This window comes from Zeus faber (assembly GCF_960531495.2).
Source record: "Zeus faber genome assembly, chromosome: 13".
In the NCBI taxonomy this organism is placed as follows: Eukaryota; Metazoa; Chordata; class Actinopteri; order Zeiformes; family Zeidae; genus Zeus; species Zeus faber.
The window spans coordinates 9,911,762-9,938,998 of NC_137198.1; the positions used below are offsets into that span (position 1 = coordinate 9,911,762).

Sequence of the window (27,237 nt, forward strand, 5' to 3'; positions counted from 1 at the left end):
CTAAACTTAACCATCTCTAACCTTATACCTCAACTTACCCATCTATAACCTTATACCTAAACTTAACCATCTCTAACCTTATACCTCAACTTAACCATCTATAACCTTATATCTAAACTTAACCATCTCTAACCTTATACCTCAACTTAACCATCTATAACCTTATACCTAAACTTAACCATCTGTAACCTTATACATAAACTTAACCATCTGTAACCTTATACATAAACTTAACCATCTGTAACCTTATACTAGACTTTACCATCTCTAACCTAATACCTAAACTTAACCACCTCTAAACTTATACCTAAATGTAACCATCTCTAATGTTATACCTAAACTTAACAATCTCTAACCTTATACCTCAACTTAACCATCTATAACCTTATATCTAAACTTAACCATCTCTAACCTTATACTTAAACTTAACCATCTATAACCTTATACCTAAACTTAACCATCTCTAACCTTATACCTCAACTTTACCATCTATAACCTTATACCTAAACTTAACCATCTCTAACCTTATACCTAAACTTTACCATCTATAACCTTCTACCTAAACTTAACCATCTCTTACATTATACCTAAATGTTACCATCTCTAACCTTATACCTAAACTTTACCATCTATAACCTTATACCTAAACTTAACCATCTCTAACATTATATCTAAACTTAACCATCTCTCAACTTATACCTAAACTTAACCATCTCTCAACTTATACCTAAACTTTACCATCTATAACCTTATACCTAAACTTAACCATCTCTCAACTTATACCTAAACTTTATCATCTATAACCTTATACCTAAACTTAACCATCTCTAACATTATATCTAAATGTTACCATCTCTAACATTATACCTAAACTTAACCATCTCTCAACTTATACCTAAACTTTACCATCTATAACCTTATACCTAAACTTTACCATCTATAACCTTATACCTAAACTTTACCATCTATAACCTTATACCTAAACTTAACCATCTCTAACATTATACCTAAACTTAACCATCTCTCAACTTATACCTAAACTTTACCATCTATAACCTTATACCTAAACTTTACCATCTATAACCTTATACCTAAACTTTACCATCTATAACCTTATACCTAAACTTTACCATCTATAACCTTATACCTAAACTTAACCATCTCTAACCTTATACCTAAATATTACCATCTCTAACCTCACACATAAACTCAACCATCTCTAACCTTATAACTTAATTTAACCATCTCTAATCTTATACCTAAACTTAACCATCTCTAACCTCATACCTAAACGTAACCATCTCCAATCCAACATTTTTCCGACTGTCAGGTTTTCGGGCGGTCCCCTCTTGCCCCGGGGGTGTCAAAACGTTCGCATGCCACCGTTTGGGGGATTCCCCACGTCAACCTCCCTGGTAAGAGGGGCAGCGGCGCCTGATGTCTTTGTGATGTCATAACTCTCCCCCTATAAAACATGTGTGGGTGCAGCTTAGGCCAGAAAGGAACACGGCACATACAGTACACACACACACACACACACACACACACACACACACACACACACACACACACACACACACACACACACACACACACACACACACACACACACACACTCCTTTCCACCAATTCCGACAGGATCCGCTGTAGTATTTGTCTGTTCCTCTGTTAATACCTCTAGTTTTGCTCATATCTCCTCCTCTAATTCTTCAGCTCAAGCCTGATTGACAGTTAGGGATGCCAGCCTCACCAACAGGAGGTCGGCAGTCACGCCGGCAAAACAGTGGGAGGCCGAGTGACTCTTCCACTCCCAAAATGATAAGAGTTACCGAGGACTAAAATAAAGTCCCAACGGCGAAACAAAGCCGCCATTACCCCCGCCACACACACACACACACACACACACACACACTAAAGGCCGAGACGTTACCCTTTCACGTTCCACCAAAACAAATAATTGTGACGTAAATAAATACTTCCCATCGCACTACAATTCACCCCAAGTGTATAAAACGAACGAAAGGTCAAGAAAATCGTCAAGAAGCGAATCCCGAAAAAAAAATAATAATAATACAAAAAACAATAATTCACCGCCGGGCGGGGCTGGTGAACGGGCCATGGCGCGGCGGCTTTCCGAGCCTGTCAAATCACTTCCGGTTCCGGCGCGGTCGGGGACGGGCGAAGCGTCTGACGTCACAGTCACTCGGCGGTCGTAATTTGACACGGGCTCCGGCGCCAGCGCGCTGGTGGAGACGGGCTAGCGGGCTAACGGGCTAGCACCGCTTCACTTCACTGCATGGCGGGCGGTGGACCGAGGCGGCTGGTGCCAAGTTTTATTCACACTTTGTTCTTTTATTTCGCCACGGCCGACATGACGTCCCGCGGGTCTTTTCTTTCCGTGGGTTTAACTTGAAGGAAGGTTTTTTTTTTTTGTTTTTTTAAATTATGAACAGTTTGGACGTTGCGAATAAAAGCTCCGCGCTGAGCTCTCCCCTGAACGACAGCAGAGTTTCGCCGGTTGACGTCGGCGTCAGCAGCGGCAACAACAACAACAATCGCGGGGAATGGGACACGACGAGCGACGCCTACCTGTGTTACGAGGACGAGCCCCGAGAGGGGGAGACCATGGACGCGGGGATGTCCTCCGTGCAGCCGGGACTGGAGGACGGAGGGCATCGCCTGCCCCTGCCCCTGCTGCACGGCGGCGCCCTCGATGACGCCTACCCCGCCGAGTGGCGGGGTCCGCCAGCCTCCTACTTCGACTCCGGCTCGCCGGACTACGACGAAGACGACGGCAACGAGAGCACCGCGGGTCCGCTGTTCGAGAGCCGGAAGAGGACCCGGTCGCACGGCACCAGACCCCGCTACAACAACAACGAGGTGGTGGCCGAGCTGGGCGCCGAGGAGGTGCGGTGGTTCTACAAAGAGGACAAGAGGACGTGGAAGCCCTTCGCCGGGCACGACTCGCTGCGGATCGAACGAATGTCCCGCAAATTGTGCGAGATGGACCCCGGCAGCGGCACCGGGACCGCCGCAGAGTCGGAGAGGGGGCATGCGAACGGACTGGGCGGCAGGGTTGGGTCGAACGGGGTGGTGGTGGTGGAGGAGAGTACCGGACCGGTTCCGGTGGACACCAGAACCAGCAGCGTGCACGGAGACCGCGGGTCGGTGGGATCCACGTCGTCCTCGTCCCTGGAGGAGGAGAGGGACCCAGGCGGCGTGAAGCTCCGGGTGGAGGCCGTGTGTGTCCGGGGAGGGCTCTACGAGGTGGATGTCAGGGGCCGAGAGTGTTACCCGGTTTACTGGCACCGTAAGTACCGCAGGGGCCGTCGTCAGCTATTCCTCCTGGTCCGGATACGGTATGGAACGTTTCAGGTTCAAGGTATGCGATTTAGGATGTGGAATAAATCTCAACCGCGACTTTATTTTCCACAGAACTTGAGATTTGGTGGGTAGGAAACGCAGGAAAGTGAGTTGGGTTTCATCTAGAACAGGTAAGTAGAGCAGGTAAGGCTTTGAGGGTTTTGTAACATCATTAGTGGTGACTGACGCAGAGGAACTTGACTAATTTGGACAAAAGAGAATTGTATGCATATCATATACACACATATAAAATAAATGCATGTATGTCAGGGTGTCTGCAGGCCTTAAAAACAACAACAATTAAATACACTTAGCTTTGTTGGTGTTGGTGGTTTGTTTGAGGTTCTGATTTCAGTGTAAATGTAAAATTCTATCTGATTTTGTTTGTGCATATATTTAGTTTTCTTTTTTTTTGTCAAAATGAGTCAAGTTCTACTGCATCAGTCTAGTGTTTCTGGTGTTAGAAAACCCCTAAGCCTTTACCCAGCCGCACACACTCTTCTAGATTAACCCAACTCACTGCATACTTACCGTGTAGAGAAATCCCAAGAATCTCCTTTTACCTGCCAGTCAGAATTCTGCGAAGAGTTAAAAAGTTGATGGCTCGATCGTTTCCAGTTCCTCATCGCTTGCCTTGCTGTCTGACCCGAAGAAAACCGTTCCAATAATGATTCATAGAACCATCTGCTTCATTACCTTCCCTGTTTCTACCCAAGAGTGACAATGGCAAACCTGCCTTTTAGACATGGCTGCAATACTTTCATTGAATGTAACGCTCATACCTGCCACCCTGTATTTACACAGCTGGCGGCACAACATTTTATGTCTGCAAAGGTCTTAAGCAAGTAGCCTCTGCTGTCAAGTTCCAGACTAATCCAGATGTTGAGGGAGTAGTAAGTAAGTTTATAATGTATAACACTGTATACATATATAAATAACTGTACATGATAAAACTATTCATCAGTTATGGTATTGGCTTTTATTTAAACATTACCACGTCAGGAAATACAGTCAGCTGAGCAGTGCACTAACTAATTCATGGAGATTGTTAGACGTTACGTACCCACCCTATAGTTAGATTTGTTGGTTGCTATAGTGACCTTCCCGAAGGGACCTATAGTTAACTGGTGGTAGAGGTTTGTTAAATATAACACCAAGTAACAGTCTTTAGGGAGCGTTTTTCCTTCTGGGTCTCCTCGCGGCTCCTAGGCCTTCTCTGTTATGTAGCAACTTTATCTCCCTTATGGCAACAACCGCCATGCCAGTGGTGTCGTTTCAAATGTAAAATGATGATCTGTAGATTTATCTTCTCTGGATAGACATGGGAAAGTCCAGAAAGGAAGTGGATGGCGTCTATTTCCCCTCCCACAGATTTCTTTGGTCTCAACTAGAACGCGTGTGTTTTTGCGTTGGGCCACAACATTTGGAGGCCAATAATGAGTAGTATGAAGGCCTTTTATTTAACTTTTATATATCTCCTGATACACAAGACTGTACTTACACTCTGAGTCCCCACAAGAGAATAAGTTAATTGTGCCGGTCGAGGGTGTGATGAAACTCATTTCGCCCAACTTCCACTGTGACCCGGCCCTTGTGGATTTACTCATGGCTTTAATTGTAACCACATTTCCGTCTGTACTTTCATAACTAATCACTCTTCTGTTTTGTTTCTGGCTGTGAAGAGCAGGACTGCATTCCCGTGATGAGGGGGCAGTGGTTCATTGACGGCACCTGGCTTCCGCTGGAGGAAGACGAGAGCGACCTCATCGAACAGGAGCACTTGAACCATTTCCGAGGGCAACCGATGCAGGACAATTTTGAGTCGGATGTGGTGGCCAAGACCGTCGATAGCAAAGATGGTGAGTTTGAGTTTTTGGGTAGTGGAATATAACCATTGAATGTCTCTACAATGGACAAATCAGATGCAATTGTGCACTATAGCATACTCATTTTCTTGCTTGCTTAATTCGATTTATTGTGGAAGAATCAACTCAGTTTAAAGTCAAACCCATGGTCTTCAGCCTTTTTGCACAGACGTGGGTAATAATTACCCTTGGCAGGCAGCCTTTCCTTCGTGGAACATGTCTAACTTGGTTTGTTGGAGAAAAAAACACCTTCCAATGACGCCGTCTGTTCATTGTGGTTCTATTTAAAGGCAAAGTAAATTGCACCGCTTGCCGAGAATCCTTTGTGACAGAGCAGGTGTTTGCGTTCTATGGGTGTTTAGAGTTCATGATATCTGATCTTAAACAGTCCAGCCCTAAGCATCTGGCAAGATTTATTTATTTATTTTTATGTGGGAAGCGAATAAGGAAGATGATCACTGTGGACTCTCCAACCTCTAGAAGGACTTTTATCTGTTGTGGATGTGTAGAAGTACTGTACATGCATGACTAAAGCAAAAAAAAAAACAATGTCTGCTTCTTAGAATTGGTCAAAGGTGTTAAAGAGATGATGAGAATTCAAAGAATGAGAAAAGACAGGAAATACACAAATACAAACACGTGCGTGTGGGAGTGCACGGTGTGATGTATGAGGATGTTTCACAGTAGTGTTTTGGACAAAAGTTATAGCTCTTTTTTTCCAACTATAGATCATAACAAGGAAATTACTCCAGTCATATTTGAATACTCTGATAGAGTTAAACCACAAGTTGCTCTATTCAGATAACACATTTGCAACCTTAAAGGTGCTTTCACATAGGATGCGGTGTGATCTGCACTCAATGTAGCGCACTGATGCACGCTTTTGGTTGCTAGGCGAAAACAAATGATCGATTGGAATGAAAATTGGGCTGCTGTGACTACTTCTACAACAGGAATGTTGTTTATGGTATTATCATTTTAAGTTCAGTTGGTTTGTATGAAATTTGACATTTATTATATTTATATATTATATATGCCTTCAGACAATCATCTTATTTTAATGACAGGAAATAGTCATAATCACATCTTGTGTTGCAGGTTATATTTATTGGCCATTGGTCATATAGCGCTAATCTCCACATGCACCTGGTCTGCCTGCTTCGTAGGAAACTTGTTTCCACGACAGGGATTTCCTTCCAAGGTCTCGATAAACCCGTACGGATGGGTTGTAGAGCTATGGGAGTTCGGACAGAGTTAAAAATCAGTTTCTCCTCCATTTTGCACAGATACTTCCTGTTTGCTTCACCTCTTGTTTCTATTGGCCCAGTGGGGATAACGTCACAGCGCGCTGCTCTGCGCAAAATATGCGGCGCTGTGCCTGCACTTTGCCCGGCGCAGATCCTGCGCGGCGCAACCGATACACAGTGGAGTTAAGAGCGCAGCGTGCCCTGCGTCCTATGTGAAGGGCCCTTCAGTCTGCCTCACCGTTCAAATAGAAGCTTGGTGATATAGGGACAAATTAACATTGCCTGTATTCGAAATCTTTTAAACTTTTTCTCTTAATCAGCCTGTGGGGGTTGAGAATGTTGCAATTTAGCTGACGCGCTAAGACGAGCTGTGACTCTCCTTCGCTCAGAAGTCATAAGGGCTTAGAAGTAAAGCAATCAGCAGAGCAGCACATTAGGCGGTCGGTGCTGACTTCAGTCCGCCAGCCCGCCTCGCCGGCATTCCCTCTCTGCTATGTTCTCATAGTCCTCCACGCAGCCACGTCTCTCAAATCAAATCATGTGACCGTTGTGGAAAGACGGGAAGGTCACACACGTGCAGGCACGTGCGCACAAACATATTGCATGCAGAAACTAAAGGTTGCGTACATTCTAAGACATGTAAAAGACAGTCAGGTGCTGGTAATGTGATTCAAAGTCTTGCCTGTGGGTTCGGTGAGACTGGGCTCTGTGACATTCATGGGATTTGCACCCCTTTCAAAATATAGCTCACGTGTACATCGCACCTTGGCTGTTCTATCTGTCTTTAACTGTCAGTTGTTTAAATAGAGCTCCTTAGTCCTCGTACTTGCGGAAGGAATATGCTTGCAGCGGTAGGTATTCTACATGGAGTTATGTCACTGTTGAATGGAAGATCAAAGCAAGCTGTTCTCTCCCAGCCCTGCCGTACCTTCTTGCCTCCTCCGTCATTGAGAGGCTCAGGCGTAATGAGGCAGACATATGGCAGGCGCGGAGACATGCTATGTACTACGCTGGCATGTCATCGTCATGCGGGCAGGTCTACTGTCCTGCTCCTCTATTGTCCAAAATGAGCCCTGCTGAATGTGAATCATGACTCTTACAAAGAAAGCATTACTTTGTTAGAAGTAAACAGCAAACAACTTTAATAAGTTACGTGTAGACCAGTGACATTGTGCCGTGAGAGAGGGGCAGAGTCGGGCACCGTCTGGTCTCTGGAAATGTCCAAGATCCGACAGCCTTGGCAGAGGAATCATCTGTCAACATTAAAACATAAGGGTGTATGTATTAACACCTAGCTCGTTTGGAGCATTTTTCCGAAACCTGGAGCATAAATGGGTGTTTTCCCATCATCATCCAGAATTTGGTGACACGCTGTGTCCGTGTCCTGAGACCTGCTCCGCGGCTCTGCTCCCTGCCAGCCCCCCCCCCAGCAGATAGTCATCAGAGGGGTGCCGGTGCATCTCCTGCCTGGTCTCCTCGTACGTGGGCAGGTACTTCACCTCCCCGGAGGAGGTTCAAACCTTGGGGAAGGGAAGTCCCCCTGACAGGCCGAGATCAGACACGCCACGGAAGATTCTGACGTGGTGTTTGCTTTAAAGGTTTGGTCCGCTGTTAAGCGTTGCCGTGTGAAGATGAATCAAGGTCCAAGTGCAAGATTATTTGTAATATATTATTCCCTGAATCGGAACAAAGCAAACGAACGACGGGTCTGAAAACGCCCTCAAACAGCAAAAAATCTCAGCTCATCAGGCTGATGGTCCCACTTGGTTGTTTTCCTTTTTTTAATGGCACAGGCTAACAATAAATGTTTGGCTCTTAAACCCATGTCATAGTGGAACTGAGAATGGCTCTTGACAAGGTTTTGTGTAGATTGTTGCTGCTGAGGCTATTCTTTGTGTTTGTTAAAAGAGGTTGTGAGATTGCATCCAGTTCCGTAATTTAGCACGTGCTTCTGTCCAAAGCGACTTACAATAAGTACATTCTTTTATAGATTGTACTTTGACAGGGAAGTTGTGCACAATTCCACCCCCCCACCCCCCCCAATCGTTTTTATCTTTTGGAAGTCTCTTGAATAAACGTGTCTGTACTCATTGTCTAACTTCCGGACATCAGTGTTTCAGTCTATATAGGTCAAAGTGCAAACGGCGCCATTCTTCCATGTAAAGGAAGCGGGCTACAACCCAGACAAGAGTTAAGATTTGGCTCTCTAATCCAGATTCATCAACTACAGTAAACGGGCGATATTCTATTCATTGGTGTAAAGCCTCAGTGTTCTTCTGTCCAGATGGGTCTTGTTGAGATCCAAATGTAAATGGATGCTACTCAGGCATACAATTGAATACACACATTGCAGTCCTGTCACAATATGAGACATGAAAGAAATGTCTTGCTCTGAGTAAACCAAAATATTTTATTTTTATTATATTATTGGTGAAATTCAAATATATATTGGCAATGTTCAGTTCTCCTTTAATATAAACTTTTGAGACACTTGCGTGATTCTGCTTTTCAAATAAATGCTGACTCCACTTGAGTTGAGTTATAAATTGGCCCAAATTGGAAGATACCCCTTTTAGAGCCCAAACTTGACTACTTCCAGCTGCACATACTCATGCTGTAAAAAAAAAACAACTAATGTTTTCCTGTGTGATCGTGATAGTGGTTACACAATGAATCATCATACAGTGTTGGGGAAGTGTATCCGAGTATTACTGTGTTAAGAAGAACTGGCTTTATAGTTACTAAGGGGGACGGTAGCTCAGGAGGTAGAGCTGGTCGTCTAGTAATCTAAAGGTTGCTGGTTCGATCCCAGGCTCCTCCTGCTAGCATGCTGTAGTGTCCTTGAGCAAGACACTTAATCCCTCATTGCTCCTGATGGCTTCGTCCGTCGGTGTTTGAAAAATTGTAAGTCGCTTTGGATAAAAGCGTCTGCTAAATGACGAAATGTAATGTAATGTACTAAACCTGTTTATTGAGTTTAATTCAGGTGCTACCTCGGTCATCTTGGGCAAATTTCAAGTAGCGTTGCATCTACACATTAGCCTCAACCCCTTCATTAATAACTTGTCCAAGGCGATGTGATGCAACTGTATATGATATATATTCCTCTGGCCATCAGCTTTTGTTGGTATCCAGGAAGATCACTATGGCCAGGACCTTGAGGTTGTTACCTGAGAGCAGCGCTACTCGACAGTTGCCCTTGTTCAAGAGGGATGGCGGTGGTAGCATGTGTGATTGTCGCCAGCGGTCGTGTCCATTACTCACTGTCTCTTGGTTGTTAGTTCTCTCCCACCTGCCCCCGTTCTACCTCCCTTTTCTGTTCAAATGGAGCGGATATCAGACGGGTGCTAAAACTACATGTCACAAGCGCAAACGCTGCCAAGGTACTGTACAACGCCAACTGCTTTCATTTTGTTATCTGCTACCTTAGCTCTCAAAGCCCTACGCCCTCTCTCCCTGTAGATTTTAGGTTCTTACGAGAGCACGCCCTCCTCACTCTGAATGTTTATAAAACAAATAAATAAGCTTTATCTAGACTCCTACCTGACTTCCCCATTCAAAGCCTAAACTGTCCAGTTGCTAAAATGTCTCCCTCTGTGCTGTGGCTTTTAGTTGGGTGCTACCGCTGTGGAAAATATTACTTTTTGTGGAAAGCCGCACATATTGCTCTGCTCTGTTTGCTTTAGGCCAGAGAGTGGAAAGCCCGGCTTCCGCCATGAAATGTACACGCTCCGGCCATTCGATCACTACAAACAAGGGCCTTATACAACAAAGTATCTTAATGAGCTCGTTCCGCAAAACAAGCCATCCTGCTCTATACCCGTTAAGTTGGCACTCCCTCTCTCTTCCCTTCCTTTCCACCCTCCTGCCACTCCCCCAGTAGGACCACATCATTAACCAACTATCCCCCACTCTCACTCAGATGGTCGTGAACAAAGCTCTCTGTTGAGAGCGAGTGCACTAAAGGGAGCCAAACAGAAGAGCCATTGAGGACACAAATGTAGTGCACTGTGGCCCCTTTGAGGTCCAGCGCTGCCATAGTTCTGGACGCATTGAACTCCATCTAAAGTGCTATGCAGTCATTTCTAGAGGTCTGCCTCCTCATATTATGGTAAATCGGATGCATGGCATCCAAAGCGTAGTTTAATTCCACAGGAAAGGTATAAGCTTGCGATTTATCGGTTTGTAGGACTTGCACGTTGCGCCCATCCAGACTGTTAACAGCGCTGAACCAGCCCCCGCATCCCCCCACACATCATAGGGAACTCCTTTAAAGGAGCATAGGTCAGGAATCCTCACCTATGCTGAGAGATTGTTTTGCAGGCCCCAGCCAAGCAAAATGTTTAACTGCTACAACAAACCGCAGATGCTGTTCTTTCAAAAATAGCCACATCTGTGATTAATGTCAGACGGTGACTTAAAAACGTGTAATAACGCACCACAGTAGGAACAAACCAAGGGCCCTTTCTTTTGGTTATATTTTCTTGTGTCCCTTTCTTTTTGTTTCCTCCATAAGCCAATTTCCTGTTTTTCTCCTTATGTAACACATTGTCCAATTCACTGTCACTTCCTCTCTCTCTTCCCCTCTGCTCCCTTTATCATTCCTTACGTCCTTATACTTTCTCTCTCTCTCGCCCTTTTTTGTTGTCTCTCTTTGTCGTCAAGGGTAGTGCTCGAACCCCCTCCATGAACTTTCCAAGCTGTTTGGCCGCCAGGTTGTCAAACCCAACCCCTCCCCGCCCTCCTCTTCTTCCTCAGCTCGGCACTTGTGCTTCATTTTAAAATGAAGTGTCTTTGCGGAACTGCTTAGTTTCACTCACTCTTGCCCCTCACTTTCCCATCTGGCCCCCATGTATTATTTACGGAATATGGCAAGATAATTGGTACAGGAGGTTCAAAGACATCCTGTTTTACGATGGACCCAAGACAACAGGTAGAGCTCAATAGTCTGAAGTGGCTCTGTGTCTCCACATCAATTTAGTTTGAATCTTTCAAATGCTGAGACAGTTAATTGCATCACCCCGGCCTTTGATGTCTTTAGTTACTGCTCATTTTGTGTCTTGACCTTGGAGTGCACACAGAGCAGAAAAGGAAAGGAAGCCACTTTAAACTGATTGAGACTTGCCCCTTACCGGCTGGTAAAAGGTGCTTTTCTTCCTCTCGCAAAGGGTTTGTTTCGCTCCCCCTCCCTCTCCCCCCGCTGCTTTCGTGGAGTAGTACTATGAGTTTTGGTGTTCTGGTAGATGGTGTTCAGTAAGCTTTCTTTTTTCCTCCCACGTGATTTCTTCTGGGTATCTGCGACGATAAATGGGAAAAGATATGCAAACGCTTGCGAATCTTTTCCGCAGTTATTCCTCTTTGTTTGACTTCTATGGATACGGACCATTCTGTCGAGGGAAAAGGGATCAATCCTAAAACGGTTTCCTTATCTGAACTTTAAATCAAATCCCAAATCGTTCCTGCCCCCTCTGGTCCCTGGAGCACCCGGGAACAGAAATCGTGGCGTGACATCCAATGCACTTGCACCTGTCCCCGCTTATATTTCTCATGTGTCATTTAATAAATGAGGACTATGTCCATAGTGTCATACAGTGATGGATAAAGTAAAATAATATATATTAATGTTGTTTGTGTCCTATTCAATGGAGTACCAAAACCAGTCCTCCCTTTAGGCACCCCGCCCTGTCCTGTAAGGTCTTTTGTAAATCCCCTTTTGGTTTTCGAAGCACAAACATGACTGTACCCTGGCCCGACGCCAAAGTCTTCCCTTCTCCCCGTCCGGTTGTACTTGACCGTGGGAGACGTCTAAACGGACAGCGAAAAGGACAGAACCTAATCCTTCAAGTCAACCACTTTCATCTATCTTTTCTCTCCGTAGCGCGCAGAGCCTCCCTCTAGTCTATCTCCGCTCTTACTCGCTCCCGCCGCTGCACTTCAAGTGAGCGAGGCGGCCCGCGGAGTGACTTAATGTGAGGCGACAGGCGGTTCATTTTCGTGCCAATACTTCTCAAATATATCACGTCGTATAAATTTCCGCCCTGCACGTTGACGCCCAAGCACGATTGGCAAGAAAGAGCTGGAATATGCAGAAATGTGGTTGTGCTGCCGTGATGTGTTTTCCGGATGACGCCGCAGATCAATGCCCTCCGCTGTATTTGATCGTGCACTTGTACTAGACAAACCCCAAACTTAAAACCCTCAAACTGTCTCGTATTGGGATTGAGATGTGCACACCCTTTTATAGTTCTAACGCTTCCATCCTCTCTGCCTCTGCTCGGTGTCCTCCCTTGCTGTTCTCTGGTGTGGTCGTCCACCTTTTTTGCCGTTCCGTCCATTCACCTGTTAAATCACTGTCCGCCACTGTCCCCATCCCCTCCCACGTACCACCCCCCATCTTTTCGTACATTCACCTGTTTGCCTCACCTTTGCAGCCATGCACAGTCTAAAGCTGAGTCGCAATCATGTGGACTGGCACAGTGTGGACGAGGTCTATCTCTACAGCGATGCAACCACCTCCAAAATCGCACGTACCGTCACCCAAAAACTGGGCTTCTCCAAAGGTGGGTATTCTTTTTACCATAAATTTATTATAAAAGTTAAGAATCCCTCAAGAATAAGGGCCTTAATATTATTCCTAGTGTAAGATATTTTATTTTGTTCTTATTTTTCACTGTTGCAATCATGATGGTTACAAGCACATGTCAGAATGACTTCATGTAGAACTGTTGCAATTGTTGCAGATTGATTTGATAACAACATAAATCTATTTTATTTTGTTAAAAAATAAAATAAAATAAAAACATTTTATCAATATGATTGAAATTAAAATGTATTTTTAAATGAATATAATGTACATGTATTATTCCTAGACTGCCCAGTATAGAGTGGTTTATATTAACATGCCCCGAGTCATAAGTATACTGTTTGACCAAAGGACAGTATGCAATGCTGTCGTTTTCAGTTATTGATTGATTGAATGTGGTTTGGTACGGTCCACCATAATAATTGGAGTAGCCCAGAAAAACACAACCACCATGTCCATCTGGTGTTTCAGAGAAAACACCCAGAACTAATTAAAAAAAACCCCCAAAAAAAAAACATTACAATTAGTGTTGATCCCGGGTCTGATGGTTTGATCCCTGTGGAAGGCGATCTACAATCTCTGGGCTCTGCGGTGCATTTTTCATCCCCTCGCTCCCAGATTAAGGGGGGAGGTTCTGGCAGCGGTTATCTCAATCTCCCCTGACACACAAATGCTGGAAGTAGGGAAATCTCCTTAGTGCTGTCCAGACAGCGGCCAATCTCATTGGCCCCCGGTGCCCTGGCACGCAGCACATGACTGGCCTGAACCGAAGTGGGGAATATAAATAAGGCCGCACACGCCGTCCTCTAAATACACTACAGCTGTTCCCACACGGCCTCAGTGTCAGTGGGAGGCCTCGTCTCACCCACTGGCCTCTTTGGATCCAGAACGGCTTATTCCGACTGTGACTCAAGATATTTTTGTAGCCTGCTACTCAGGCTTATAATGTGTAAAGATGAAAGAAAAATAAACAAGACTATTTTTGTATATGTTGTTTCTAATCAATTGAGCTTTGCCTGTAGTAGTTTGATGAAAACTAATCAAAATCAAACGCATGATCCCTCCAATCCCGTCTTCCTGTTGTCGCGGCAGCCTCCAGCAGTGGAACGCGGCTGCACCGCGGCTACGTGGAGGACGCCTCCTCAGAGGACCGGCCCCCCCAGACCACGCACGTCGTCTTTGTTGTTCACGGCATCGGACAGAAGATGGACCAGGGCCGCATCATTAAAAACACCGGCATGTGAGTGCCATCTCAAGTCCCCCAAAACAAGTTTAGGTGAAAAGAGAGGTTGTGTTTTCCCCGAATGAAGACTGCGTTCCCCATGAGCTCCATTGCCTCTTGTTGAAAAGAGGTGCTTCAACACCGACACATGTGTTTGATTTGAGGGGAGAGGTGGGGGGAGATGTAGCAGCACTGATATGAGTGGTATTTCATAGGCGCTCATAGTGGAATGGCTCCTTGTAATGGTTTAAAGTGAATTTGATTTTAGTACGTCCTTGCCAACCAAATACCTCTTCGATCTAATATTGTACATATAGAAAGAAGCGACGCTTATCCACACCCCACAGTTTACCAACAAGACTTGATGAGCAACATGTGACACACGTGACGGAGTAAGCCACTCCACGTAGTGTTTTCTATTTTTGCTGTGCTTTGTGCGTCTCCTCTAATCTCGTTCTGTATCTCACATTCCCCTCTTGTTACCCTGTTGCTACTTCAACTCTCATACACAGTGTGTATCTTGTTCCAATCCAAGTACAAGGCTCAATCTGTGTTCCTTTACCTGCCGCTGAGCTTTACCGTTTGTCCAAAATAGTTTCTCGTGAGGGGCCGTGTCTACCTGGTCATCCTGACTGACTGATCCTATTTTTTGACATGGTGCCTAGCAGCTATTTAGAGAATTCACTTAATTCAGAATTATTACTCAGGTAGGTGTACGGAATGAATATTTTCGTATCAAGTCATGGATCATGCGTGTCATGTGGGTTTGTTGTGGGAAATGTCTCTGAAAATGATTTGAATGCGTTTCAATCAATGATTGTTCATCCGAAACCACCATCAGCCGTATCTCCGCCCAGTCCAACTCCGCCTGTCTCTTGTGACGTCTATCAATTCAACCATCACTCCTCCACCACCACCTGCAGTTATTTTCCTTTGTTCTCCATTCCGGCTCCATCGCTCTATCTCGTCCTCCGACTCCCTCCCCTAATCTTGTTGTGTTTATCTCTTACTCATGAAGGCGGACCTCCCTGTAATGAACTCTATGAACAGGTTGACTTGTTCGTTGTGATAATCCCACAGAGTTCTATCTTGGGAATTAATTGGATTTTAAACAAACGCATCACACTCCTTTTGTCACCAGACAAAGAAAGCAGGGTGTGTCTCTGTGTTTTTTTTTGTTTTTTTTTTAACATTGAGATCTAGAAGCCATAGCATAACGTGTGTGTGTGTGTGTGTGTGTGTGTGTGTGTGTGTGTGTGTGTGTGTGTGTGTGTGTGTGTGTGTGTGTGTGTGTGTGTGTGTGTGTGTGTGTGTGTGTGTGTGTGTGTGTGTGTGTGTGTGTGTGTGGCTATATATATAGATAGATAGATATAGAGCATGTGTTGCGCTGCTGCCTCTGCCAGGAGCTTAGTCCCGCTAAGCAGGTAAAGTAGACAGAGTCAGGCCGACGTTGGCTCTAAGCCTCACTCCCGCTCCAGTGGATTACAGTCTACAGTTCTTCCACAGCTCTAAGAGGAAAGATCAGCCGTTCACGTCCAAACAGCTCCTTACTTTGTTGGTTTTGTTTTATTTTTTCTTTGGGGATTCTTTTTATTTTTTTTTTTTTGTTTTTTTTTTGCGTATAGCAACACTCAGAAGTTGTACCACTCTACATCCTCTGTCATTTCTATCCTCCTCTTTTATCCCCCTTCCCGGCCAGTCTCAATTTTTCCATCTTGTACGTTTCATCAGTCAATGCTGTGAGTCAATTTTTTAAGGCTCCCTCTTACCGAGGCATTTTCTCTGAGCTTGTTTCTCTGCTAACTAGTCATGCAGACCAGCGCTTCCTCACTAGCCTTGTTTTTAAAAGCTATTTAATGTGAGGAGATAATTGCCCCGGCTACTCTCATGATTATCATGACGAACCTAAAAGCCCGGTGCAAAGAGCTCTGTAAAAGCTTTGCCTCACCTTCACAGCAGGAGCGCCGCTGCAGAAACACTCGCCTACAGAGTCCAATCGGGCTCTGCATCAGACTGCTTCATCTAAAAGCCACTCGCTCTCAGCCTCCATTTGCCTACGTCAACAGCTGTCACTCCCTCGCTCTCTTTTGTGTGCAGAGTATTATTCTGCAAGACTACTCTGCCCCATATAAGGTTGGGGGCAGCACAGCCATTGTGATGCAGGGACGTCTAGCAATTGAGACGTTGGTCCGAGGAGAGATGCTGCAATCGAGCTTTATAATGGAGGCCATTTTGCTCTTCTCCTGACAGTTGTCAGGCACAAAGAGAAATGCAAACAGCCGCCATAGTTGACCTGTCATGGAAAGTGGGCGAGAGAGATGCTGCACCCATTTTAATGCACCACTGCCGAGAGAACATAGAACTTTATTAATGATACTGTGTTATTGGTATTGTGATATAATTTCAAGTGGTAATCTGTAAGATTATTTTGTCAAATTCTATATTTGATGCTATTATTTAGCTGTTACTTATGAAAAACAGTGTATAGAGGAGAACCTGCATAACAAAAAAACACCGAATGGCTGTTTCCATTGTTGGTGGCAGGGTCTGCCTTTCCCGGGCATGAAGTTGAAAGGCAGTCGTGGCGGATTTTATAGAGCTGTGTAGTTGGTGTGTAGTAGCAAATATATTCCTCGCACCTTAAAACCCAAATCAGTTGATCAGAAGGAGGTAAACTTAGGAGAAAGGAAAGTGCCCGCTTTAGAGCGAAGAGGGTTAAAAAAAAGCTTGTGCACCATTGATTGTTTCCCAGATTTCCCAAATTTGCGTACCATGTCCGTACCATTTTTTTTTTCTTTCTTTCCTCATGAATAACAAAAAATGGAATGTGTAAATATTTGCTTCCATGATGATCATTACCATTAATATCCTGTGTTACGTGTATTCAGGCTCAGGGAGGCGGTGAGGAAGATGGAGGAGAAACACTTTTCAGAGCACAATGACGAGCACGTGGAGTTCCTTCCTGTGGAGTGGCGCTCCAAGCTGGCACTGGATGGTGGTGAGTGGGGGGGGGGGGTGTGTGTGTGTGTGTGTGTGTGTGTGTGTGTGTGTGTGTGTGTGTGTGTGTGTGTGTGTGAGACCATGATGGGTACCTTGGGAATGGCAATGCTTGGCTTGACAAATGGAAGCATAGTGCTTCCAAGATTTGCATCCATAAATTCAATAACATAATAATTCAATAAATCAATAACACAATGCTGCTAAATGCAAAGTACAGAGTTTATCTCTGGTTGTTTAGAACAGAGGTTCCCAACGGCTGGGCCGCCGGGCCATGGGGTATTTGCCACCGGGCCGTGAGAAGGCGGGCGGGGCTTCTTTCAGAAGTGGTCTCGGCTCCGCGGTCAGGGCAGCGGAGAAGGGCTGCTCTGCAGTGTGATAAGAGCCATTTTTTCTCAGAATAAAAATGTTAAATAAGAGAAAAAAATGCATATAATATTGCGGAACGAGTCCAGGGTCCTTTAAGTGTCAAAAGACTGCTCTTCGGTTCGACAAAGCTATTAAATATTTGTTTACGCAAATATTTATCAGGATGTCAATGTACTTTAATTATTTTGGTTTCTTAAAATGTTGATTGTGTTTCGTCAAATGACTGGTGTCGTTGTAGATACTGTGGACTCCATCACCCCAGACAAAGTGCGTGGGCTGAGGGACCTTCTCAACAGCAGCGCCATGGACATCATGTACTACACCAGCCCTCTGTACAGAGACGAGGTAAGACACACACACACACACGGAGAGTCCGTATCAATAGCGGTTTTGTTTAAATCGGCTTCCAGGAACCGTCCTGCCTTCACAGCAACACACATACGTGTCTCTCTCTCCAGATCACCAAGGGCCTGACTCAGGAGCTGAACAGGCTCTACTCGCTCTTCTGCTCCCGGAACCCCGGTTTCGAGGACAGGGGGGGCAAGGTGTCCATCGTGTCCCACTCCCTGGGCTGCGTCATCACCTTCGACATCATGACCGGCTGGGACCCGGTGCGCTTCTGCCTGCAGGAGCACCGCGCCATGGAGGAGGAGCTGGACCTGCGCTGGATCTCCTACGAGGAGAGGCACCTGCTGGAGCAGCTGCAGATCACCAGGAACAGGTAGGCCCCAAGAAAGATGTTCAACTACCGTATTGACCGCAATATAAGACGACTCCCCCTTTTCCCAGACCGTTAGCAACATGCTAAGCTAAGCTCAGCAGCTAAGGTCTGACTGAGTGACTCACACTATGGCGAGTGCAAATGAGTCTGACACACACGGGAGCTGGAAGAGCCACCTGCCTCTTTTAAATCAGCCGTGTGGGAACATTTTGGATTCCCAGTGAACTACGACAGCAATGTCAAGCGAGTGGTGGATCGCAGGAGGACGGTTGTAGGGTGTGTGTGCGGAAACAAATTGAAACTCTCCTCCTAATGCACAAGTTACTTTTTTTTTTTATTCTACTGTGTATTGACATTTAGACCCCGAATATAAGACAACCCTACTTTTTCAGATGTATTTCCAGGGGGAAAAAACCTCTTTGCCAACCATAGCCGCTTTTCGACCACGGTAAAGGAGCAAAATGAGGAACCTCCTGATACAGGAACCTTAGGGGCCCCTGAAAAAAGTTCAGGAGGAGGTATTTTAGGAATGTTGGGTTCAATTCACAGTCACTTTCACAATGCATTTCCGTTTCCAGCTTTCCTTTTATAAAACTTAAGTAGTGAGAGGGAAGAGGTGTGTGTGTGTGTGTGTGTGTGTCTGTGTCTGTGTGTGTGTGTGTGTGTGTGTGTGTGTGTGTGTGTGTGTGTGTGTGTGTGTGTGTGTGTGTGTGTGTGTGTGTGTGTGTCTGTGTCTGTGTGAATCGGTCTTTTACTGGTATTTGCAGCTGGTGTGCTTCTCACGTCGCTCGCGTTTCACCAATTCATGTTGTTTAGTGCTACAAAGCCGTTCCTCCCGAAAAATACCATTATTTTTTTGGGGCCGGGGACTGTCCAAAAGGAACAAGTTTCAGAATCAAGTTCTCCCTGTGGTAAAAAGGCCTAAGTCCCTGGGTGGGTTGCTGAGGTGGAAACGTCTCATTTATCTTCTGTAACTTCAGGTCAATGCTTAAATATTTTCTTCCTTCTTGGCAAATAACAAACCCATATCATGAAGATGTGAACTTTATGTCAACTTTCTATCTGTCATAGAAATGTGCAGCTAAGTGTAACCACCCTTAGGACTGAGTCATGAGAGCCCTGTGGAAGGTTCCTCATCAGTTGTTCAGCTTATGCATCGATGGCCTCAGGTTGCCATGCCCTCATTCTTCTCTCTCTCTCTCTCTCTCTCTCTCTCTCTCTCTCTCTCTCTCTCTCTCATATATATATCAGGTTACGGGAGCTGGAGGATCAGTTGCTCGGCCTTGAGGCCTCCAAACCTCTTGCAGCTCCGGTCCTCAAATTCAAGGTGAAGTAAAGAGAACTTAATCGACACCTCATATCAAACCAAGGGGGGATAAAGGCGTGAATTTTCTTTGGTGCACAGCCCGTTGATGTTCCTGACTTGCGTGTGCTCATCCTGTGGTTTCCAGGTGCAGAACTTCTTCTGCATGGGTTCTCCTCTGGCCGTGTTCCTGGCCCTCAGAGGGATCCGCCCCGGGACCAGCTGCCACCAGGACCACATCCTGCCCTCCTCCATTTGTGACCGGCTCTTCAACGTCTTCCACCCCACGGACCCTGTGGTCAGTCCACTCATCCGCTCTACACCTACACATCATTTTCACGATTTTGAACGCACATGCACACACACACATCCACAGAAAATTGGCTCAATACACCTAAAAACAGGTTAACTATTTTTTAACTATTATTTAAAATATTGGTTCCCATCATTCATAACTGTTCGTAGCACAACCTCGCTGTATAGACCTGGTTGCTCAACTCTGAAAGTTTTTTTCAACTTGTGTTGCGTATCACAGAACCCGGAAAAATGAAATACCTACCTGACAGGACCAGACTGGACCCCATATATTGCTGCCTGCAGCTATATTTATTATTATTACTATTATAAACAGCTATCCGAAATACTTCTGTTTTCGGAAGCTTTTGGCCGGTTAATACCCGTTACAGCCACCAGGTGTCCAGTCTGGCGACCCTACGGTGTGTTTACACTTGTAGCCGGCAAGCTGCTAACGCTGAGCTTCTGCTCGCACTGCTCCCTCACAACCTGCGGTTGTCAAGGGTCGATTTGTATTTCTGGGCGAGTCTTAGGACAGTGGTGTAAAAGTACAACTGCACTCAAACTGTAGGGGCATCAAATACAGAAAGTTACATAAGGCTTCTTTTAAACGGGTTCTGTTCCTTAGGCCTACAGACTGGAGCCTCTCATCCTCAAACATTACAGCAACATCGCTCCAGTCCAGATAAATTGGTGAGGACCGGCACCTTCAAGTTCAATGGTTTTCCTATTTCATTGATTTTCGGTGTCACAAAATGTAATTTTACACCTTGTTTGGGGTTTCCCCGCCATCAGGTGCAGCGCTACCAACGCAATGCCGTACGATGAGATTCGGCCGACCTTCCTGACGTCTCCGTGCCCGATGTCGGGAAAAGAGCCAACGTCGGACACGGAGAGCCTCCCCAGCCCCACTACCTCCCCCGTCCTCCTCCGCAGGCACTACGGCGAGTCCATCACCAGCCTGGGCAAGGCCGGCATACTGGGTGAGCCACAAATTCCCATTCTTGCCGCAATGGTTTTAATTGTAGAAATACTGTGCCTTCCACTGTCTGATCCAACCTTTAATCGCCCATCGGTGGGAAACTTCCTTCACTTACTAGAATGTAATGACACTGCTGTTGTGACTGGAAATTGGTGGCAGCAGCAGTGGGCGCTGATGCCACCTTGTGGAGAAATAGAGAACAGCATGTAATGGGATCGTTTTCTGTACTTTTTTTTTTTATCTTCCCCTTTTTACTTTTTTTTTTGGGGGGGGGGGCGACACACAATAATTGTCCTTGTTCAGGCTCACATTCAGCGTCCTCTCCATTCACACCTCTTTTATTTTTTATTTTCTTCCTCCAGGAGCTGCCAGCATAGGAAAGGGCATCGGCGGGATCCTGTTCTCCCGGTTTTCTCGCTCCAGCAGCCAGCCGTCCACCGGTTCCGGGGAGGCGGAGGGGGGAGGGCCCCCCGAAGGGGAGGAGCCCAAGAGGACGGACAGCCAGTCGGCGTACGGCCTGTCCTCCATGGCCCAGTCCACCTCCACCGACACCTCACGTAAGGCTGAAACCGGACAGGCCCACTGAAAGGTGTCGCTCCTATAGGCCAATCAGAATCCTAAAAAGAGTACCGTGTGTATATATGTGTGTGTGTGTGTATCTTTGGTGGTCATGGCCTCTTATCTCACCTCGTCTTGCTCCGCCCCGCAGTGGAGCTGGAGCGCCGCATCGACTTCGAGCTGCGGGAGGGGCTGGTGGAGAGCCGCTACTGGTCGGCCGTGACCTCGCACACGGGCTACTGGTGCTCGCACGACGTCGCACTTTTCCTCCTGACCTTCATCTACAAGCAGAGAGACATTCGCCCCGAACGCGGCGAGGACAATCTGGAGCCCGACTGAGGAGGGCTGACATCCCCCCCCCCAGCACTGTCTCTCTCTCTCTCAACCATACTTTCTATTCATATTTCTTTGTTATGTCACAGCGTTGAAACCGATCCTGAATCACGACCGCTCCCCAAACTGACACACAGACTTCGGTCCCTCTTTGTACGACGGATGCGCAATCGTTCACCCCACGGGTGAATTTATACCAAGAAAAAACCCCTAAGGAGGTGAAACTCGTGCCACTTACGACCCACAGACCCTTTGCACATCACTTTTGGAACACGGCGCACAACGAGGATTATCACGGCCGGTCCCGCACATGAAGAAGAGTCCACCGTTCATTCCTGTGTTGAAAAAGGTTCCGAGAGGAGCCGCCCCACCTGCAATCCCGTTTCTCCTTCAGATTCTTTTTGATGCGTCATCTCCTTTCTCTTTTCTGTGTGTTGCTGTAGTTTGAAAATGGAGGCATTGTGATACTACAGGGTTTTTGGAGAAAATAACAACCCAAAACTCAATACAGCAATGAGGTCAAACATTGTCATTGTTTATGTAGAATATTATTATTATTATTATTATTATTATGTCTCACTGCAAAAAAAATGCCATAATTCTACTGGTTCTAGGAAGTGTAGGAGGGAAAAAAAAAAAAAAAAGGACAATGAGCATTTATTTATTTTTCTTGTACCTTAAAACCACCACACAAGTGTTGACTTATTTTACTTTATTTTAATGGAACGTGTTTGTTTTCTTTTCGTCCTGTTTTTCCACCGATGCAACGTTCGAGCAAAAATCTGTTTCTCGTGCGCGAGGCTTTTTGAAAACCATTCCCTCGTGTAATCGTGTTTTTTGTTTTGGTTTTTTTTTGAGAAGTGACGTGTGTTTACACCCGATCTAAAAAGGAATCCAACGTGACATTCTTTGATTAAAAAAAAATTATAATAATAATAATTTTATTACATTTTAGAGTTTGGCCCCCAACTGAGGCCAAGCCCCTCGTTTTTCTTTTTTTTTTTAATTAATTGAAATGATTCTATTTTCGATTCAATGATTATTATTATTATTTTTTCTATGTTTCGGTTTATCTTGTCACAAACCCTTCTATCATCCGCTCTCCGGGGACACAGCTTCCCAGAGGCCTGGCAGAGACGTCCTCTCGCGCAGTAACGCACGAAGCCATAACCACTGGATAAGCAACGTGAGGCCGGATCCGACCCCGCGTGGGGTCTGGACGAGGCGCGCATCGCGTCCCGCTTTGGTTTGAAGGATCTTTCTGCGTCCATCGGTTTGTTTTTTTTTTTGTTGGTTTTTTTGTTTTTACCGCGATCACCACCACGCGACCCGACAAATGTTACAGATGTTATTTTTTCTACCCAGAAAAGTGATATTTTTCCAAATGACTGTGGTTTTTTTTTAAGCAGGCGGTGGGTGTCGACCCCAATCGCATAATCTCAAAAGGGACTTTTTGAACGGATTTATTTTATTATTTTATGTTTTTCTTTTTTAATTTTTTATTTTCCCAAGCCAAATATGTCGTCACGACGAGCACACGCGTCGGGTTTTCCCAAAGAAGCTCGAGGTCAACCGCGTGGCGAAGGTGAGACCCGGCAGCTCATTTTGCCTGAAGCGGAGCATCTATTTATTGCTTTTGGCTTTTCGTGTGAGTCCTTCCCGCTCAGGTGTATATACCGCTACGAACCTTGGCTGGAGCGTGGACAAGACGACAGAGTTTACGCACGAGAGTGTGTATGAGGGGGTAAACGTGTTTTCGCCGCGGCGACGGGAATTTCGACGCAGCTTTTTAAAAACAAACAAACAAACAAACAAACAAAAAGTCTCGTTCCCTTTACCGACTCGAAACTAACCCGCGTAGGACTCTCGACACTCAGGAGGAATGCGGCCGACCTCAAACGAGTGGTCTCCAGGGGGCTCCTGCCGTCCAGCCGAGCTCTACCTTCTCGGTGTCAACTTGCCTTCGTCCCCGCTGCGGGAGTCGTTGTTTGGGGTCCGGCTCCGACAACAAAGCTGCTGTTTGGCACAATCAAAGGGCTGCGGAGCCGCTCCGGGGCCGAGCGACTTCCGCTGTTTTCGGGTTGTAGTTAAAACAAAAAAAAAGAAGCTGCCGGAGACATTTGAGAGGTTGTGTGTCCGTGTGTGTGTGTCCGTCCGCCTTCAGCGGGACCGTACGAGTGACTGACTGAGTGACCTGGGCGTTGCGCCAACTCGATACGTGTTGCACAGATCTACTTAAAAAAATAATAAAATGACTAAAAGGCCATTTGTCGATTCTGATTTGTGTTTCTAACGAAGCATCAAATGGAAGTCGACTCTTCGACCCGCTTAGTCTGTTTCATTTGAATCCCGTTAAAAGAACATCGGAGCCCCCACTGTCACATCTGCACCTTCACATCTAGAGTTGTTTTGTTTTGTGAGTCTGTTCCCAAACTAAAGGAAGGAACAAAAACAAAAATCGCAATTTATTTTGTCGAAAGGAATTACCACGGGGCGAATGCTCACTCCCAAATGTGTTGTTCTAATAAACTGGAAAATCAATAATAGATAAACCTCAAAATACAGTGATTTTAACTATATTTATTCATTGCACCGCTGTTGTTTTTTTTTTGTTCTTGGGAAGTGGAGGATTTTTATTTTTTTTTGCTGCAGTGTCCGGATTGGACACCGATAAAAACAACGAGGCGTGCGTGCGTGCGTGCGTGCGGACCTCTCGCTGCTCTGGTGCAAGGACCCGCTTCTACTCCACATCTCCTGGGACCCGGGATTCGTTCGATTCTGATTCGTTGACGTGTCGGACGTAACTTTTGGGAGAAGGTGCGAGAAGGTGCTTCTCTCTGGAGCTGTGCACTAACCCCCCCCCCCCCCCCCCCATGCCTGTAACCCGTTCAAACCTGCCATCCAAACACTATTTCTTTTATTAAAACGTTTTTTGGGGGGTATTATCATTCAACGTCTGCATTTTTATACTGCGAAGGAAATCCAGCTTGATTACACTATGGACGTGTGATGTGGATATAGCCAACATGTCTAAATTGAGGCTCAAATGCAATTAAAAGGTGGATTGTGTATACAGTTGCCAACATTATTGATATTGATCATATTAAATCATTTTGGCAATTTTATTATCAAATAATGATGTCAAAGGTCCTCAGTTTGATACAGACCTGCCATGTGCACAGTTTACTTTTCCTCCCCTGACCTCATCGTCCTGTCCTCAGCCAAGTGTCAACGTCTTCATCGGACCGAGTTTTTATTTCTTCTCCTTTGATCGCGGTTAAGATATTCCCCGGTGACACTGACAAATAAAAGCCAGATCCTCTGGCCGGGGGCCCGCAGACGTGGTTTCCCTGCGGCTAGTTCAGATGTTTTGAAGTTGTTCTCTCGCGGCTCCCCGCTCGCTTCACTGTGACTGACGTCCGACACTTGGCCCCGATGGGTCGTTATTCCGTAAAAAGTTGCAAATTAAAAAGTTTGATCCTCTGCAAATTCCTGTCGAATGCAGATATGCCCAGGGATTCATATTGTAGTTGACCCTAAATTGCATGGCTGGAGGATGGTAAAATGACCTGTACTGAGATGAATGTTACTCCTAATTATAGAGTTATCCAACATCATTTTATTGATTTTGTATTCCTATTTCGAATTTTATTTTATTTTTCACCTCAAATGTGTACTTCTGCAAGTGAAATACAAAGGCGATGGCGAAAGTTTGTCAATGCATATTAAATCTATTTTTTAGACTTTGTATGCTTCACTGCAGGCTCTGTGTGTGGCACTGTGGCCCTGGTGCTGGTTTGCCAGAGGCTGACGATGGCAAGTTGGAAGATTTTTAAGTTGTTTCCATGACAACTGGAGTTATCTTATCAAGTACATTATTCGCAGGGACAAAGGCCTTTCTGAAAAATACCTTAAGGGGGAACAATAGAACAATTCTAAATCACACTTATTTGCAATCCCAGTGCGACGTTTGGAGTTTGATAACCAAAAGGGGGTGCAAAAGCATTGTTTTCTTTGGGAATTGTAGAATAGTTTGAACTTCAAATTGATGAGTAGGCAGCATGCAATATCAAGGGGTAATATCTGTTGATTCTGCAAAATATTACACAATGGGGGTCATTTTAGGGTCAGGCATTCTAATATTAAGGACGCGAGAGGGGGATACTCTTCTAATCTTCAAAAACAAATAGATTTCCAGTTTCCAGCTTGACTCTGGAGGAGGACAATGGATCCATTTGTTCATGTAAAAATGAAGGCCACATTCTTTCCACGGCGCTCCTCCACATTGGGGGATGAGGCTGATTGATAGGTCATGAATGGGCCTCATTGTAGCTTATGAGCTTCACATGGTTTATCATGAATTATTAGTGCTTTAATACGGCCAGACAAGGTCTGCAAGAGCCATAGTCACAGATGGAAGCAGTTAAAGTGAGTGCATCAATAATGCATCATGTCCCGCTGTTCTGGATTGTTCCAACAGAGGGCAGTAGCGTATACAGAATGGGTTTATACAGTATGTACACATACTATACAGTATACTGTAGTACTGTACTGTATACAGAATATATTAAATGTGCTCCATGCACCAGATAAAGAAACATTAAGGCTTTGACAGAGGCTATAGACGCCATAATGCCCAGGTATAAATATAATAGAGTTGGAATATTTCTGTACATGATGATTGATATTTATATACATACAATAGTATATATATTATATATAATTATAGTGTATATATTGTATATATTAATACAATAGTATGGACATAACAATATCACATTGCACATAGTGATATCCACAATTTCTTTAGCTTTATTTTAAATCCAATAATTTTTGATTGTTGATTTTTCCTTGTATCAACACACACGCACGCACGCACACACACACACACACACACACCACACACACACACACACACGCCTGACAGTGTAGACCTCTTGTGGACCTCCTCACACCTCGGTCAACTGTCCCTCTCCTCCCTCCTTCCCCCTGCTCTGTCCTCCTTTCCTCCTCCCTCCTTGTCGCTTGCCTACTCCTCTACCCCCTCCTCTTTTCTCTCCTCCCTCCCTCGCCCCTCTCCCCTCTCCTTTCCTCCCTCCTCCCCTCTTCCATCCCTCCTCTCTTCCGGGTCGTCCACAGGAGCCCAGTCAGCTCCCTCCTCTCCTCCATCCTCTGCTTCCCTCCTCTCCTCTCCTCCCTCCTGGTCCACAGGAGCCCAGTCAGCTCCCTCCTTCCCTCCCTTCCTCCTTCCTTCCCTCCCCGCCTCCCCTGCATCTCACTGACTCAGATGTTTACCCTGCAATTAAAACAGAGCCTATAAAAGGCAACGGCTCGGCCGCCAGACACCGTCGAGGGGGTCAGAGCAGCGGGGAGAGAGGTGATAAATTGCTTTGATGCAGA

At 45.5% G+C, this 27,237-nt stretch overlaps 1 protein-coding gene across 1 annotated transcript; it reads left to right on the top strand.

Moving 5' to 3' along the window:
• Positions 1-2,445: 2,445 nt before the first annotated feature.
• ddhd1a (DDHD domain containing 1a) lies at positions 2,446-22,697 on the top strand (the record flags this gene model as incomplete). Its single annotated transcript, XM_080012750.1, has 14 exons — positions 2,446-3,310; positions 5,046-5,222; positions 9,757-9,858; positions 12,907-13,035; positions 14,151-14,298; positions 17,169-17,278; positions 17,885-17,991; positions 18,105-18,367; positions 19,619-19,694; positions 19,819-19,968; positions 20,593-20,657; positions 20,760-20,947; positions 21,309-21,503; positions 21,656-22,697. 14 exons carry the CDS (start codon positions 2,446-2,448, stop codon positions 21,841-21,843), a joined length of 2,763 nt encoding a protein of 920 aa, XP_079868876.1. The 3' UTR covers positions 21,844-22,697.
• Between the last annotated feature and the right edge of the window lie 4,540 nt (positions 22,698-27,237).